Here is an 18121-nt window from a genome sequence, read left to right on the forward strand (position 1 = left end):
TGGTGTCCTGCACCAGACAGCAGGTGCTCACGTGGGAGAAGGAAGCAGTGGCAGGGTGAGGCAGGGAGCGGAGGAGGCTGTGAGCGGGCAGTTGCACACACACAGAGGTGTGGTAGGGAGTCAGCAGGCCCCACAGGCTGCCAGGAGGCCTCTCTCTGCACGCAAAAACAAAATGAGCAAAGAAGTGTCGAGACAGACAGGCCACTTCTCAGCAAGACGGGCAGGGAGAGGCACCAGGTGCACACAGCACTGTGGCCAGGGCCTCAGCAACCCAGGCCAGGGCCCACCCCTCAGCGACCCAGGCCAGGGCCGGCCCGAGGACCACCGGGGCACAGGGTATCTGTGGTGATGCCAACCCGTCTCCAGTCCAGGGGCACTCCCCAGCAGTGCAGTGGGGCAGCAACTGGCGACAGAAGAACTCACGTGCCCCAGGAAGCTGGACTCAACCAAGCTGGAACCTCCAGGTGACAGGAGCAAGCAGCAACAAGCACAGCAGCAGTGGTGACAGCCGGTATCTGTAAACCACCTACTGCGTGCACCTGCAGCTGAAGGCTGCCCATGAGGCGGCTACCATGGTAACCCCAGCAAGGACGCGAGGAGGGAGGCAGGGCACAGACACACAGTGGGGAGGGGCTGTTTCTGAGACACCTGGTGGAGGCGAAGCAGCCTCCTGCAGTGCACAGGTCAGAGGCAACCCCTGCCTGGGCAGAGCTGAGGCCCAGCCTGGCCGCTGCTCAGGAGGGCTGTGCATGCCCAGGAGGCATGGCCCCCAGCTGTGGCCAGCTCCACCTTCCAAATTCTTAGGACAGCACCCTGCGGCCAAGCCACTCTCCCTGAAGCAAAGCCCGTGGGTACAACCAGGCCAGGTCCCAAGGGGCCAGGGCAGTGGGCTCTGGATTCTGGAAGGAAGGTGTTCTCTGTGGTTGGCCTGAGAGGGTGCTCACCCCACAGCGTCTGCAAGAAGCCTATGGGGTTCCATATGGATGTGAAGAGAAAGCCCAGTTCTTCCCAGTGCCTGGACCCAACGGTCCTGCTGGAGTGACAGGGCTACTGCCAAGGGCGAGTCCACCTCAGGGCCTTGGCACATGCCAAGCCCACAGCCTGCAACCTGCCTCAGCCACATGGCCCTGTGCCTGCCCACCCCCGCAGCCTCCTCCATGAGGCCCGCTCCCTGACTCTGCCCCATCCCCTGCCCATTGCTCTCACATAAGAACAGGTTGACCAGAAGAGGACTTGAGATGCTCAATGAACGAATGAGTGAGTCTCCCCACGTAAGGATTCCCAAACCATGGCTCCCCACCCTCCCTCAAAGGCTCGGCCTAGTCCTGGGCTGCAGAAGGGGCCGGAGACCTTCACGCTCCAACCCCTCAGCCTCCTGCCCTGGCTGCCGCGTGTGTGTGCCTGCCCACGCCAGGCCCAGGTAGCGCTGACCGCAGGGAAGGCCCTTGACATTGCCGGCCCCAACGACGTGGATGCAGAAGCCTTGGCAGCTGTGCCTGCCTGCGGCGTCCCTGTGCACTGCCCAGACATAGTCCTACGGGGCTCAACTGGGCCCCATCCCTGAGGGGTTACGGCAGACTCTCCTCTCGGTTCAAACTGGAAATGGAGCAGGCTGATCCCTCCACAGAGTGCCTGATAAGCACTTGTTCAGGGCAAGAGTCAGCAAAATCAGGCCCAAGGCCAAAGCTAGGTGTGGTCCAGCATCCGGTGCAATGGGCACGCAGTCACGCCCGCTCCGTTAGGTACTGTCTGTGTTGCTTCTGTGCTACGAAGGCTGTGGCGCACTTTGAAGCGTCCCAGGTGAAGCCTGTCACCCCTCCTGCAAGCAGAGTCCAGATCCCACCCTTGGAGCCGCACAGGAAAACACGCCCCAGCTCCATACCAAGCCGACCCATGGCCAGCCGAGTCCAGTCTTGTAACCACCCCCGCTGCCTATGCTGCCAGGGATACGGAAGCACAGGGCAGTCTGCCCAGTGCTGGCATCTGGTCTCATGTTTGTTTCTAAGTGGGTTCACTCAGGCCAGGGCCTGCAGGAACCCAGCAGAGGCCAGGAGGACCAGGAGAACTCGGGGGAGATGGCAGAACTGAGCTAGGCCACAGAGCGCCCAGAACAGGGGCAGGAAAAGGGGATGTGGCCCTTTGGCTAGATCAACTTCCTGCCTTCTGGTAGTAGATGCTCAACCCCAGAGGAGAAGTTAGGTCCCCAGGAGTGCCACACATGGCACCCATGTCAGAAAACGACAGCGTGGTGCAGCTCGGTCAGGGCCCTGGGCTCCCCAAGTCTACAACCCGCTGCCCACTCAGAGTGCAGAGGCCCACCCTGCCAGGAAGGCAGGAACGATCCTCACATATTTACTGTTAGACCCACCCCAGCACTGCAAACACCTCCCCCGCCCACTCCTGCAGAAGGGAAAGTGGAGGCCACTCCACCAGGTGGCGGGAGAGCCCAGAGCCACCCGGCAAGGTGGGGACAACGGGCATTCGGAGTCATATGGAATATCATCCAGGCTTCCCAGCCCAGGGGCCCCAATCCTGGCAGCTCAGACTAGGAGCCAGGACATAGGCCCACGGCCAGGAGCCCTACCCCCAGAGGTAGTGCCCGTCTTGCTGCCTCCTGGTCTCCCCAAGGCCACGGCTGAAGCCCCACATGAAGGGAGACTCTTGCAATCTGCTCTCCGCTCATCAGATGGGCCAGTGGGAAGATATCAGTGGGGAGTGCTGGCCAGGCACCCTGCTGCTAACAGAGCCCAGCACCGGCCTCCCCCAGCCCCAGCACCGGCCTCCCCCAGCCCCAGCACAACCAACAGTGCACAAGCTCCTCCCCAGGTCCCAGCTGCCCAAGCGAAGGTCCAGGCAAGCACAGGAGCTCCAGTCTGCAGCCTCCCCAGTTCCCCTGACCTCAGCCCCTGGCCTGCAGGGGGCAATGGCCGCTGGGTCCTGGCCTCTGCGTTTTGCGTCACTGACAGACCTACTGAAGCAGCCTGGTGTTCCTGGGTAGTTGGCAACCTCCCACACCAGGGGTAAGGCCAAGCTGGACCGGGGGAAGGGGCGTGAGAAGAGTAGGAGAGGAGAGGGGAAGGCTTGGGGCAGGACCCCTTCTGGGCCAGAGGCTGGCAAGGGCCAGTGTGGGTCAGCAACCCTCAGGAGGACATGGAGAATCTGGGGAGGGGTACCTTTGCTGCCCCACATTACAGATAGCACAACTGAGGCGCAGAGGAGCCAAACACTTTGTCCTGCTTCCTCAGTGGGCAGCTCTGGCCCTGTAGCACCTGTTCCATGACAGGCACTCCCCTTCCTGCTCCCACTGTAGTCAGCATAACCACAGAGCTGGTAAGGAACCCACAAGACCACAGAGTTAATCCCACCAGGGCACAGTCCTTGGCCTTGGGCACGTGGGCATGAGGACAAGGAGGTCAGCAGAAGATACCCTCGGCTGTGATGAGAGCTCCAGGCCTCCACGGAAGCTACCCTGTCAAGGGGGGTTACCGTGGGGCTCCACTGCTCTATCTGGGGTACCCTCGGCACCTGCATTTGCTGCAACAGCCTCAGAAGAGCGTCCTGGAACCCCACCCGAGGAGGCCACTGTGCCCGGATGTCCCTGGACTGGGCAGGGAATTCACCTGCAGAATACTTGCTCAGTGCTGGAGGGACCCTCCCACACTGCTTCCTTCAGGTGTCTCACCGGCCACACGGCTGAGCCGAGACACTCGTGTGCGCACACACAAGTAAAGGCTTTCCCACAACGAAAACACATGCGCGCGCGCACACACACACACACACACGAGGAAAGGCCTTCCCAGGACGGGGACACACACACACACACACACACACACACACACACACACACACGAGGAAAGGCCTTCCCAGGACACACGCACACACACACACACACACACACACACAAACTCATGAACACGTGTACAGACACACGTGTACACAGAGGTGCAGGACCCGCATCTGCCTCAGCTGTAAACCAGAACTTACATTCCCTTCCTGTGTAGCCAAGAGTTCAAGTGCAGGAGCTCCAGGACCCACAGCCTGCTGGCAAGCACCCAGGGACACAGTAAACAGCTGGACCTCAACAGATGCCAGCACAGTGACCTGGAGGCTGCCCTCCCAGTCACACCACAGCGGGGAGGGGACAGCACAGCCCCCACTCAGGGACTGAGAAGGACACCCATGAGGAGCCCCAGGCACCAGTGCCTCCCCCCTGACCCGGGGCAGCCCCCTGGGCCTGGGGACTGCCAACATCCCAGAGCAAGAGCAAGCGGATGAGGCTCCCAGGAAGCCACCACTGTCCTATAGCCCAGGGGCCCACGGAGCCACAGCAGGAACTCTACCACCTCAAGAAAGAGCAGGCCCTAGTCTGGAAAACAAGGAGAACAAAGCCACCCCCCCATGTGCTCCTGGCCTGGGAAAGGCCCTGGGATGCCGGGGGGCCTCGGGTGAGGCTCCTCCTGCGCCTCCAACACAGACAGCCACAGAGCCAAGGCAGCCTGATCCCAAGAAGAACCAATGACGAAGGAGCTTGAGGGAAGGGAAGCAGGGCTGCAAGGTGGGCCTGGCCACCCCCAACACACACACACACCCCTTGGAAACAGACTACCATGGCAGCCTCGGCCCAAGGAGAAGGAACCAATCATGAAGGAGCTTGAGGGAAGGCAAGATGGGCTGCAAAGTGGACCCAGAGGCACACACCCTCACACAGACACAGCTCGGAAACTGACTGCCGCGGCAGCCATAGCAGCCGGTCCCAAGGAGAAGAAAGCAATTGTGAAGGGGCTTATGGCAGAAGACAGACGGTGAGGTGCACAGGCCCAGACGCGCATGCGCACCCTCTCCCATACACACGTGCCCTCTCACCGTATGGGGCCGGGCAATCTGCACCGGGTAGGAGATGCCATGGGGTGGGTAGCGGGGCTCCGTGGCCCTCCAGGTTGGTGCCACAGGCTGCGTGGACCCTGACATGGTGATGAGGATGCAGGGTGGGGGCTCTGGGCCCCGAGGAACTCTCTCAGTCGCCGGCAAGAACTAAATACCAGGCCTGGTCATCTGCTGCTGGGCCACCACAGCATGGACCCTGTGGAAAGAACAGAAAAGCTCGGATCAGGGTGAGCTGCCCAGGTCGCCCCTGTGGCCTCGGTGAGCACGCAGGGTCTGCCTGGACCCTCCTCCCGCCATGAGTACCTGCTTACCCACAAAGCTGGACGACAGGCCGCGGCTTTGGCAAGCCAGCTGAGCAACACAATGAGACCAGCAGAGGCTGCACAGGCCACACGGCTCTTACCCCAAGCCCTGCATGTACAGAAAGCCCAACTCTGCGGGACCCCCACAGTTGGTTCCCAAGCCCGCCCCCCCGAGCACACACTCTCCCTCCACAGCCTCCAGAGCCTTCCAGGTCTCAGGACAAAGTTCTCTGGTAGCACCTGCCGGCTCACAGGTGCCTGGCCAGTCCCAAGAGGCATGGCCAATGGGGGAGGTGACACACAAGTGACCTGGGCTGTGGTGTCCGGGATCAGCATGAGTACAGGTCACAGAGTGACCCCGGGCAGGGCCAGGCCACCTGGGCCTCTCTGTTAGCCTCAGCAGCAAGATGACGTGATCAATGGTGTGGGATAGAACAGCCACTGGGTTGGCTCAGAGGCCAGCTAGAGGCGGAGGTAACTGGGACATCGAGGGCCACCTAGGGAAACAGCTGGGGCAGGACAGGAGCTAGCAGGGCCTGTGTGCTGCGTGGGAAGGCTCCGGCGGGGCGCCTGGCAGGGCAAGGAGCTGCCCATGGCTGTGGCGATTCACAGGCCAGGGTGGCATCTTTACGGCAGGGGGAACCAAGACCCTGACAGAGCCAAGGAAACCAGCTGAATAGAGGCCCCCTGGTCCCCCACAGCCCTTCCCCTCTCATCCCCTCTGGCCTCTGCTCCCAGGGCCACCACCCGGGCAAGGTGTAAGCCCCTGCCAGGTGCAAAGGCCTCTGCACCCTGCAACGCCCCCTGCTGCAGAGCCCAGCACCTGGACCTGGCTGGCAGAGAGGGAGGCCTGGGGCTGCATCCCAGGCGGTCAGGGCAGAAGGTGGGGACCCGCGGAGGTAACATGGCACCCTCTGCTCTGAAACAGGGAGCAGCCCTTCCCCAAATGGTGACATGCCGGTCAGTAAGTCCTGAGGAAACATCGGAGACATGGTTGCCGAGAGCCCCAACCGTGCCCACTCCTCTTTGCTTTCTGGAGCCATCTCCTTCCCCAGGGCTCAGGACAGCCACGAGACCTGGAGCTGGCCAATCGGCTTCCTGCTCCCCAAAGCCAGTGACTGGCTCAGAGATGAGCATGTGACCCTGACTGAGCCAACCAGAGTCAACCCTGAGGCTTTGGCTGGCAGTATTGGGGACCAGGGGAGACCTAGGCCAGGAGAACGGAAGCTTGGAGCCAGCCCAAGGGCAGTGCCGGCCAGAGGGAAAACAGCTCGAGGGTGCTGGGTGAGCACAGCCTGTCCCAGTGCCAGGCTGCCTGGAGGCAGCTCAAGGCCTGCTTGCAGTACATAGCTTGGCCAGGTGCCCGCCCTTGCCCAGGATGTTGCTTACCACCAACAGCCCCAACTCACACATTGTTCCAGCCCCGGCAGCTGAGGACCACCGCAGGGACCATGCCCCAGCCACTGAGAGCAGGCCCGGGCCTGGCTGGTTCCCTGCTCCACAGTGAGGCCACGACTACCCCACTCAGCAAGAGGTCCCCAGCAGCTCCAGAGCTGGCCTGGGACTGGGGGGACATGTGGCCTCCCTTGTTCACCTGGAGCTCCCACGCCCTGGCAAACAGACTGGCAGCTCCTCGGGACCTGAACACCATTACCACCTAACCCAACAATCTCACTGCTGGGCAAAGACAACAGAAAACAGGGACGTGAACACAAAACCCACACTGTTCCCCAGGGCCGCCAGCAGGAGCAGCCGGCACAAGGGTTTCCCGCTCAGGGGAGCGGCACGCAGCCCTAAAGAGAGAGGGCCTCGGCCACCCACTGCAGGCAGGTGAACCTGGACAATAATGAGACGGACGAGACGCCACACAGCTCAAAGGCAGGCACTGTCCTTTGAGTGCAGGCACAGGGCAGGAACTGGGCGCCCAGCTGCCAGGGCAGGGAGACACGGCGCTTGGCTGACAGTGATGGAGGTGACTGGTAACTTGATAGACAAGGGGGCCGCACGATATTGCGAGTGGGAAAAGAAATCATGCTTCAACTTAACATCAGCAAGGCAGAGGAACAACGAGGGGAAAACGGGAGGCAGCTGAGGGCCACCGGGCCAGACTCCAGAAACCCAAATAGACCCCAGCCGGCGGGGACAGCCAGGAGACTCGTGGGGAGGAGTTCTCCAGGAGCAGGGCACCCCTGAGTCAGTACCCAGAGACAAGGCTGGGCAGGCCCCTCTGAGGAGCCACGGGGTGGGGATGGGGTGGGGAAGAAGGGCAGGGCGGGACCAGGATACGGCTGGGAGCCACAGAAGGTGGGTGACGGGCGAAGCAAGCAGGAGAGGACAGAGACCTTCATCAGTCTGATGAGAGGACCAGACGGCGGCAAGGAGAGGAAGTGGCGGAAGCAGGAAACCAAGAGTTGCTGATGCTGCTCCCTTCAGACACCACGAGACCACTCTGGTGCCTGGCGAGCTTTGGCTGCACACACACCTGCCCCCAGGACCCTCCCGCCTCGCCCCCGGGCCCGAGAGGTGCCTCGGGAACAGCAGGTGCTCCTGAAGATGACTCAGCAAGGCCGGGCCTCCTGCGGGGACAAGACTGCATGTGTGGGTCAGGACTTGCTACAGCCAGGTGATAGGGACACTGGACAAAACCAAGTCATTAACAGCAGCACCAGGGTGCCCGGCTGGCCCCAAGTCTCTGTCACTGGCCCACAGCGGGCGCTCCCATCCACAACCTGAGGACATGATCCCCTGGTGACAGGCTCTGCGGATGGTTACCTGGCTAACGAGGCGAGGGGGCTCCCAAGCCAGCTCCAATGCCCTTGTCTGCCTTGCTACTGCCACATCCTGGGACCTCCCACTGTGCCCGGCACATGAGAGGTGCTCCGTGGACGCATGCGTCCAACAGAGGCACGAACCAGCCCCGAGCTTTCTCAGGGCTTCCAGCTCTACCTTCCTACCCCGTTCCTGCAGGATGGCCAAGGTCACGCAGCCCAGACACAGCCCACAGATCCCCACATCTGGCTGCAGGAGCTGAAGGGAGGATGTGCGGGTGGGGGCCTCAGCCCGCGGCTCTGAGGACGGGAAAGGCAGCAGAGCTGTCTGCAGCACACGTGCTTGGAATTTCCTTGGAACTAATGGGCACTGACATTGAACTGGTAGCAGGTGGGAAAGCCTTGGAATTAAAAATCAGCCTTGCAGGCAGAGCGGGCAGGCAGCAGCACCTGCACCTGCAGGCGTGACAGAGCCCGCCCGGGGTGGGAGTGCTACGGTGGTGGCAGGAACCCAGCATGTGATCCGTGGGTCCTGGGGACACCAGCCCCCACGGCCCTGGCTGCTGCCCGCCTGCCCAGCAATCTCCTAGGCTGAGTGGCTTAACAGAAATGGTCACCTCAGGTTCTGGAGGCAGAAGTTCGAGGTCAAGCACGGGCCGAGCCACGCTCGCTCTGAGGGCTCTGCAGGGTGATGCTCGCGGCTCCGAACCCCTCAGCGTGCCTCGGAGCCCTTGGGGCTGTGTCCCTGTGTGTCCTCCAAGGATCCAGAGCCTGCCCTAACCCAGGCCAAAGCCCCACCTCCAGCCCCAGCCAGGCGATAACCTGCAAAGCCCTTTTCCGAGTAAGGCCACACTCCCAGGATCAACTTGTGTCCCACCCAGCAGGTTTTCAACCAACACCACTGTGAAGTGTGTTCGCGGCTGGGTCACCAGGGCACCTCCCGGGTGCCAGGCCCACAGAGTGACACCACAAGGGCTGTCAGCTGACCCACCAGCCACAGGCCTGACACGGAGTCCCTGGAGGACACAGGGGCAGGGTGGCCCGGGGGTGAAGCTGGGATGCTGTAGAAATACCAGCTACAAGGAATCTCTGGAGCATTGTGACTGTACTTGCCAACGTGCTGTAGAAACTGGGGGGCCTGAGGGGGCAGGGCTCTTGACAGCAGAGAGCCATGGCTCTTGGGAGAGTCCTGAGACACAGAACACCCACAGACAGAACACAGGTGAGCCCTGTCCAGCCAGGCCCGGAGGAGCCCCCACGGCGGACACGGGCAGGGCAGAGAATTCCCGTCACCTGCCCACAGCTTGCCTGCCACTCTGTCCATCCCGCTCGGCAAGTCTCGGTCGTGTGACGGGTGTTAGACCATGGCTGGAAGAGGAGCGAATACGCGGTTAACAAAGTGCTAGCATCGCAACAAGAAACAGCTGGGAGGAGAGCAGGTGAGGGATGAGGGATGTGATTTCAAGATTTGGGAATACAGGACAGCCTTCTAGAAAGTGCTGTTGACACCACGATGCAGAAGAGGCAGTGACGCAAGTGTGGAGTGGGGTTCCAGGAAGGAGGACCAGCAGACACACAACTACTGGGGTGGGACTGTGTCCAGAGCAGGAACACCAGACGGCGAGCAGAGAGGCCAGGCCCATGAGGTCCCCAGGGGACAGGTCACCCCCAGGGATGTGGAACAGTCACTTTCTGGGCAGGGCTGGCCAGGGCAGTCTCCTGGGCCAAGTCCACCTCTGGGACCCTGAGGCTGCCCCCAGCGAGCCATGTAGAGGACCCAAGCGAAAGGGCCCTCTGTGACCACAACGTGAATAAAGTCAGCAACTCCAGGTCGCGGACACATGGCTCCCGCACGCACACAGACAGCCCTGCCGCAGACACGGCCCTCAGCAGTCAGCCAGTCCACCGGAGCCTGTCCCTGCTCCATCCCGGGCACTGAGGCCAACGCGTTTGGGGCTCCCTCCTGGTGCCACCACGGGGACAAAGCAAAACAAAGCCATCCCTCTGTGGGTCTCTCTGCCCTGCTCTTAATGACTGTGCACCTGCGCCAACGAGCAAGCATGGCTCCAAGCGCTGAGCTACTGCAGCCACCAAGGCCACGTTGGGTGGCAGGCCTGTGCCAGCAGCCTGATGCCCAGCCAGGGACCCACAGCGGGCGGATGGGTGGGAAGGACAGAAGAAGGGAGAGGAGGGAGGGAAGCATGACCCAGCAGCACCCCTCCTTGTGTGATGGAGGAAGGGCACCCACTGTGACCACCCAGGAAACAGCTGCAGTTTCCAATGGAAATCCAGTGGATCTGAGGGAGCAATGCGCAAACAGGAATAGCCCACTGTGAAATACTACTCAGCCACGAAAAGGAACAGCCCTGGGGACAGATACCTGACACAAGACCATCTCATGCCAGTCTACATAATAAAGTCTGCAGAGGCAGAAGGCAGAGCTGCTGGTCCGGAGACTGAGCCTCAGTGGAGGCAAGCTCAGCCTCCTTCCACCTGCCCTGCTGGGCCCGGGCTGAGTTGGCTGAAACCCCAGGCCCGTCATCCTCCAGGGAGCCCACCCAAGGCCGTCTCGCAGTGGGACCTGAGCACCCCAATTCCTGCTCACTCACTGTCTACATCCCCCACCAGGGATCCAGCGTGAGGCAGAAGGGGTGGACCCGAGGCTCAGCCACGGGCCCCCGGGCACTGGGGACAAGTGGGACCCCCCAGAGGCCAGCCTGATGCCAGGATCACTCCTCTGCCAAGCCACGTCCTGTCGTCAAGCTCCGGCCCACCGGGCTCTATGCAGGAGCTAAGTTACCCCACACTCTTCCCAGCTGTGTGTGAGCTGGACATGAGCCCTGAAACCAGTCCCCAAGGGCAGACCTGCGGAAAGTGCAGCACGGCTCCTGGCCCCTAGACGTGCCCCCAGACAGACAGTCCAGTTACTGGGTCCCTAGGAATATGGGACATGATGGGCGGGGCATTCATCACACAGGCACCTGCTCCCGTCATTCCCTCTGCAGCAGCTCAAGATTCCCAGATGTGCTTCCCGCCACCCCCCGCCCCGTCCGCCCTAGCACCTGCCCCGAAGTGGTTCTCAGTGGGCAGGCCCCAACTTTCCTTCCATACCCACAACCAATCCATGCCACCTCTGCCCCAGTCAACTGTATCCCTTGCCCATGCAGGACAAGGCTCCAACCTCCCTCAACAAACATGACGACCCCATTCAAGCGATGAGCAAACTGAGGTTTGCAACGATCACAGCCCGTCCAGGCCCTGGGGTCACTCCGAGCTGAAGGGGGAAGCAGCTGTCCAGAATTACTTCCTTCTTGGCTCCTTGCTCTCCACCGAGTTTTGAAGAGATAAGCCGCAGCCCAGCACCCTGTTCCTGGGCTGTGGGTTCCTGCGCCAGAGCTGCTCCTCGGGCGCTTCACGGATGGGGGATGGGGCTCCCGTGTGCCGCTCCCCCTCATTCCGCTCTGGGCGCCGGGGGAGGTCGTGGTTTCCACTCCACCCGCTGCGCCATCTGGCCTGCCTTCCCAGCAGCAGTTTCCTCCACAGAAGGGAGGGGCCCGGCAGGGAAGGGCTGGTGTCTGGCGGTGAGGAGGGGGCACCCTAGGGCTGTGACAGTGGGAGGAAGCGGGGGAGGGAAGGCACCCCAGGGAGGTGGCCACGACTGCCTGACTGACCAACAGCTCAAACCCCAGCTCTGTCCCAAGGACACCTAGTGGGTGACCCCACTGAGCAGTTGAACCTGTAGGGACAGAGGGATGGCAGGGCAGGGAGGGGGCTGCTGCCTGCCAGGTGCCAGGCAGCGGGCAGGCACTCACCACCATACCCCACACACACCTCCTCCAGGGAAGCTGACCTGATTGCTAGCTCGTAGGTGGATCTGAGGGAGCTCTATGGGGCTGTCCCCCGAAAAAGACCTGGCATGCTACCCAGCCCCTGGGTAAAGCCAGGAAGGCCCCATCCCTCCAGGTCTTTGCTGGCCAGCTGCCTGCCAGCCAGACATCTTTCAGGACCACTCAGAGGAGGGAGAGGTCCCCCAGAACCTCAGGCCAGGCCCCCTCTCTCCCTCTGTCCAATGGCCTGCAGTCTCGGCCCCATCCAATCCTAACCCCGCCCAGGCATGGGTGGGAAGGAGGTGGGCCCTCAGGTTCACATCACCAACATCTGGCAAACACACCCACAGCTGCCGGAAACACTGCCCTTCCCCCTCCCGCGGGCCCAGGGGTGGGGTAGGGGAGACTTTCTGCGGAATTCATGAGGTCACCTCCAGTATTCCAGGGCAGGCCCCTGGGGTCCGACGGCCACATGTGAACTTGGACAGATGATTGCCATGTTAATAATAGCTGTGCCGCTAGCCAGGGCTGGAGCCCCTCCCCACTATCTCAACAATGCCCACCCACACAACATCCAGGCCAGCCACACAGGGCCTTTGCCCAGGTCTGGGTGGGAGGACCCGGATGCCACCCAGACCTGTCAGCTCCGTCTGGCACTCAGCTGTAGGCTCATTCACAGCCTTGTCTGCCTGGCAATGCCTACACACCGTGCCAGGACGCCCCGTGGACGACTGTGGCTCTCCCTCAGGCCTGGAGCTGGGGACGGGGGAGCGGGGTCCAACCCTACCCTCCAGGTCCAGCACTCCGTGCTAGCCAAAGGCACAGCCCCCGCTGTAGCCAAGGTCTCTGCTCGCAAGCTGAGCCGACACAGCACCTCCTGGAGTTCCTGCTGCAAACTCAGGGACACTGCGCACCCCCTGCCCACTGGAGGACCTGAACCACTGGCCTCTGACTGTCCAGGACAGAACAGGAACGGCACCTGGATCCACCTGTGCCTGAAGCTTCTCCTACAGCTTGGTTTTGGTCCTTGGAACATCTATGCTCTAGATGCACCAGGCAACTCCTCAAACCTGAGTTCCGGGTCACCCAGCACCCCCTGGGCCTCTCCTCCACCCTCCTGGCCCTCACCTTGCTGATGGAGAAGAACTCAGAGTCAGCCAGAAGCAGGGCAAAAAGGAGCCAGGCCTGGAAGGAGAGGGGCACCGCCCAACCAGGGCCGACTGGGGACAGAGCCCTACAGACCAGGGCTGCTCGGCCGGGCCCAGTGGCCTCCGATCTGGGTCACTCTTGGGCGGCAGGCACACTGTGGCAGCCCCAGTGGTAACTGGAGCCCGGGTGCAGCTTCTTGAGGAACATCCTGATCTTAATCGCTCTCTTGGGGAACACTTGCTACCAGGGCTGCAGAGCCCGCCTGGTGCAGTGATAAACAGGCCAGGCTAAGCGAGGGCCACTGCCCTTGCCAGGCCACAAGAAAGGGACATTGTCCACAGCCAGCAGGCCACGCACGCACGCCGCAGCCCAGCCCACACAGCCTTGGTTTCCTGGATGTGAAATGCGTGGCCACTCCTGGTCCCCAGGTTGGGAGGTGGTGGGGAGAGGGGAAGGCCTGCTCCTGTAACAGCTGCCCCTGGGCCCCAGAGCTCCTCTCCTGGTCGGCACCTCTCAGTCTGCTCCCTGCAGCTCCCATTTCACATGCTGTGGTTTCCTAAGGCACAAAGATTCGCAGGGCCACCCCAAGCAGCCTGAAAGCCTGGCCAAGGCCAAGGCAGCACTCAGAGCACCTGCCCTGGGACTGGTATCCTTATTCCACTTATTTCAACTGTCACCTGCCCAAGGTCATACAGCCTACCCAGGACAGTCCACTCCAACGTCCACTTGGAACCCTGGTGGGTGCACCTGTCACATACAGAAATCCGGCCTCCCAACCAAGCCAGAGCCAGGCATGACAAGAACAAGCCAGGCCTTGCAGCACGAGGCAGGCACAGGCAGGACTGATGGGCAGCAGCACCCCACGTCCTCCGGGCCAGGCCCTGCGGCAAGCTGCCCACCCTGGCTCTGCCGCTGCCCTCCTCAGGATCTGGGATCCTGGCTCTGGCCTGGCCCTTCTCTACCCTCTCTCCCCCAAACCTAAGAACCATGCATGCAAAAGCCACACCTGCTACATGCCTCATTTTCCACCCACTCCCTCCACAGCACCCCACACACAGTTGGCACTCAGTAAACGCTTGTGGAGCCCACAAACGTGCCAAGGGCAGAACTGCAGGCTGTGCCCGGAAGCTCAAAGGCTGCTCAGCAAACAGACATGGGCAAGGGGACAGGAGGGTTCTCCCAGCAGACTGCAGGCACAGTCCACGTGGGCAGCCACCCAGCCCAAATGCCAGGTGACTGAGCCCTGGATCGAGGGTTCTGTGCTCTCCTTGCTGGGAGCTGCTGTGCCAGGCTCCTGATGGCTGGGATTGGGAGGAGCAGTGTGGCCCCTGCCCTCTCTGGTTCTGGCATCTTCCTCTGCTACAGTGTGGAGTGGGCAGGAGCCCCAGGTGGGACAGCCAGCAGCAGGCATGGCGCAGGCTCCCACAAAAGGCAGGATCGAGCAGGGCTTCCCTCCTGGGGAGGGTCAGACACCTCCACCTGCGAAACGAGTCTCTCGGGCACCCAAACGCATCCGTACTCTGGGCCTGCAGGCTGGGGGCCCAGCACAGTGAACACGTTCCTCCCAGCTCCAGGGGTGCTCCTGTGGCAACCAGGGGCTTCTGCAGCAGCACTGGGGGACCCCAGTGTCCACAGCAAGCCCTGTCCACCTCCTGCAGCTTCGAGGGCACAGGACACTGTGGGCTGGTGGCTGCTCGCAGAGTCCACCTGTGTGATCCCTGATGATGTCATCTCAAAATGAACCCCCAGAGAGACGCCTACCACCAGTCCAGGTACAAGACCCAGGCCTTCTAGAAGTCACCGTTCACCCCACTAGGCCAGCCCCTGGACTTTTCTACTATCCCTTAGCCAGAGAGCTCGGTTCCCACCCAGCTCTGCTGCAGGGCCCCGGACAGTGCCCAGCAAGCAGAGAACCAGCTGAGGTCAGGAACTTGGAGCCACATGCCCAGGGGAGCTTGCTGAGATGCTCATGGGACGTGCGCTGAGGCAGCGGCAGTCTGCCGCAGACCAAGGGCCCCTCTCCAGACTCCGGGAAGCCAGAGGCTCCCACGCCCACGGCAATGACTCACCCCTACTTCCCAGGCCAAGCACGGGCTCAAAGCCGGTCCTGGGGCGGGGGAGGGTCAGGAAACCCAGGGCCCAGACCCACTCCCAGGGCCTTGAGCTCGCTCAAGCACATCCCACCTGGGATATCCCCCGTCACAGAAAGGCCAGTGGCACCCCATGTCCAGCTGTTAGCACACAGCTGCCCATCCAGCTCTCAAGTCCGGCAGGGAGGGCCCACTATGACACCATTACAGGCTGGGAATTCTGACATCACCCTTGGACAAAGCACTCAGTGTCAGGCAAATGACCAGGGCCCCTCCCTGGCCTGAGCCAGGCACCCAGGGGTCATCAGAGGGCCTCATGGGTGAAAGCGGACAGTCACTGCTAAAGCCCGGCAGCTGTACCCTGCTCCAAGCAACTAAACTGCATAGGAAGTACAACCCACCCCTGGGACCTTTGCCTGCAGCTGTGTGCCCGTGGGCAAGCTGAACCCCCTCTCTGTGCCCCCTTGCACCCTCCCTCTGTGCCACCTCACATGTGTCGAGTCCAGGTCACGTGGGAGGGACACGGGACAAGGTGTGCTGGACATCCCATCCCTGTAGCCCTCCACTCAGCCATAGAGGCAGGCGACGCCCTGCACCTCACCCCCAGGTCTCTGATTCTGTCTGGGATGCCCGGGCCCAGCAAACCCAGGAGCACCCCCCACGCTCGACTCTGCTTTCACCCCCCCACCCCTCCAAGAAAGGCCCAGGCCCTTGGAGGACACTGAACAGGACTACCCACATCCTGAGTGCCCGCTGACTGCTGGGCAGTGAGGACATAGCAATGACCATGAAGATGAAAACGCTGGCTAGGGAGTGCCCTCAGGTCACGGGAGGGCATCAGAGGGGTCTCAGGAAGGGGCTCCTACCGTCCCTGCCCCAGCGAGGACACCAGAAGGTGACATCAGCGAGCCAGGACACAGGCCCTCAGCAGACCCTACCTGTGGCCACAGGCCTCAGCACCCACCTGCACAACGTGACTCATCCCAGGCACCATGCTACAGCAGCACTTACAGATTACACACAGGTGACAGGGACACAGCGACAGGAACGCAGGCTCCTGGTGAACAGGGACCCAGGCACATGGGCGACAGGAACCCGGAGACAGGCACACGGTTCGTGACGGACAGGGACACGGGCACGTGGTAGACAGGGACATGGGCACATGGGTGACAGACTCCAGGCTGGGCAGGATAACAACATGGAAGGCAGGTGTCTCTTGGGGATCCTGCCAAGAGGACATGGCAGGTGCCAAGGTCTAAGGCAGCACCATGACAAGGTTCCCAAGACATATGGGGCAAATGGGCTCCTGAGGAAATGACACTCAAAGAGACAGACCAGGGACTTGCCAGGATGCCCCAGGACCCAGCTCGACCTCTGAGCCCCCACCTCAGGCCTATTCCTGAGGCCTCAGAAGGCAGCTGAGGCCCTAGCCCAGCCCACAAGCAGGGCAACGAGCAGGAAAGGTCAGCAGCTCAGAAGAGCCCTCCCCAGGCCATGCCCACATCCAGCTCGCCACCCCATCCCGACCCCAATGTCTGGAGACCCACAGCACTGAGGCAAAAATAAGTGAGCAAGGATGCGACAGCCACAGCCCGCCCGCACACGGTACTAGGCCCACACCGGCGCCATCTCCAGCACCCCACTCTACCCGAGGCACTCTAAGACATCCTTCATACCGTCTGGCGGATGGGGAAGCTGAGACCTGAGCCACCCCTACAAGTCATATTCTGCTTCCCATTCTGAGACACAGTGCAGGTTCTACCGTGGTGGCCGTGAGAGGTACAGACTCCCTCTGGGTCACTCAGGGCTGTTCTGCCGCGAGGGTCGCCCCCACATTGTGCCAACCTCTGCCTGAGACCCACCACCACCCTGTCTGTCAGTCACTGGCCCGATCCTCCGGGCTGGGCAGGGGTAGCCTCGAGCCAGCCCTGCGGCTGACCCAAGCAGACGTACGCGGGGTCACAAGGCCAGAGGCCTGTCTTGAATCCCAGACAAGGCCCATCAGACAGTGTACAGCTGGTGTGGATGGCCTGGACACCCGGGGAAGCCCCACTGGCTCCTGTGAGCCTGAGAATGGAGGCCTCAAGCTAGCCATCACCCGACATCCAGTGTCACAGGGACAGCTGCCACCCTGGGCAAGCGTGATAGCTGTCCCCCGCCCCAGCCCAGGACACACCAAGTGGTACTGTGGCTCCCGGCGCAGAGCAGGCACAAAGGGGCCCAGAGCTACAGAGACAGGGCTGGGAAGCCCTGCCTAGATCCAAATGCAGACAGAGCCTGTGGGCTCCTCTCCAGCTCCCCTCCTACAAGTGTGGGCTTCTAGGAGACAGGGTAAGAGAAAAAGTCCAGTAATGGCATGCAACATGGGGGGCCCCAGTCTAGCCCCCGGTGCCCCAACACACACCTGTAGGCTGCACCACTACCCGCACCCTACGTGGGAGGCCCTGAGGCTCCCAGGGGTTCGGCTACAACTCCCATCTCTGGCCACTACACCTGCCAAGACACCATTACCCTGAGGGGCCTGACCTTCCAGAAGACCCTCCAGCCCTCAGCTGAGGTTGGCAGAGTCCTCCTCCTCACTGGTAGAACCACAACTGTGGCCCCAGCTAGCACTGACCACACACCTAGCACACACAGGGAGTGTCCATTTGTCAGGTGCAAAAACTGAGATTCAGAGACACAAAGTGACCTGCCTGGGGCCACACGGTCAGGAGGTGTCTAACTGACATGACCACCGAGCTGCAGCTCCTTCACCCTCTGAGCACCCCATTTCACAGGTAAGAAAACTGAGGCTCTCGGGGGAGAGGTGCCTGAGGCTGCACAGCAGCAAGGGGCACAGAGCCAGGAGCCGTGAAACACACCCAAATCGGGGTGCCTGGGAACATGGTGCACGGTCCCCCACAGGCGATCCTGCTGCCTCCTGAGACTCGACTCCTAGTGATGGACGCCCCTGTGAGCCCGGGAAGCCCTTCCAAGTCCTCCCGCCCTCATCCCGGCTCCTCCTGCCAAGTCCTGGGCAAGCCTGGGCCAGTGGCCCTGATCTCAAACCAGAGCCGGGCAGCAAGCCAACGCCACCTCGGTGGGGAGCCGGGCGCCGGGGC

General features: G+C 61.9%; 1 protein-coding gene across 1 annotated transcript in view; it reads right to left on the reverse strand.

The window, feature by feature from the left end:
* The window catches only part of NCOR2 (nuclear receptor corepressor 2), a 137232-nt gene that overhangs the window by 87210 nt on the left and 31901 nt on the right, over positions 1–18121 (reverse strand). Inside the window, exon 2 of the mRNA XM_040987132.1 lies at positions 4864–5080. Within this exon, the coding sequence (XP_040843066.1) occupies positions 4864–4968 (105 nt within the window). The 5' untranslated portion in view covers positions 4969–5080. The remainder of the gene's footprint in view (positions 1–4863; positions 5081–18121) is intronic.

Source organism: Ochotona curzoniae, unplaced genomic scaffold (assembly GCF_017591425.1).
Source record: "Ochotona curzoniae isolate NIBS_2020 unplaced genomic scaffold, NIBS_Ocur_1.0 contig_46, whole genome shotgun sequence".
Lineage (NCBI taxonomy): Eukaryota > Metazoa > Chordata > Mammalia > Lagomorpha > Ochotonidae > Ochotona > Ochotona curzoniae.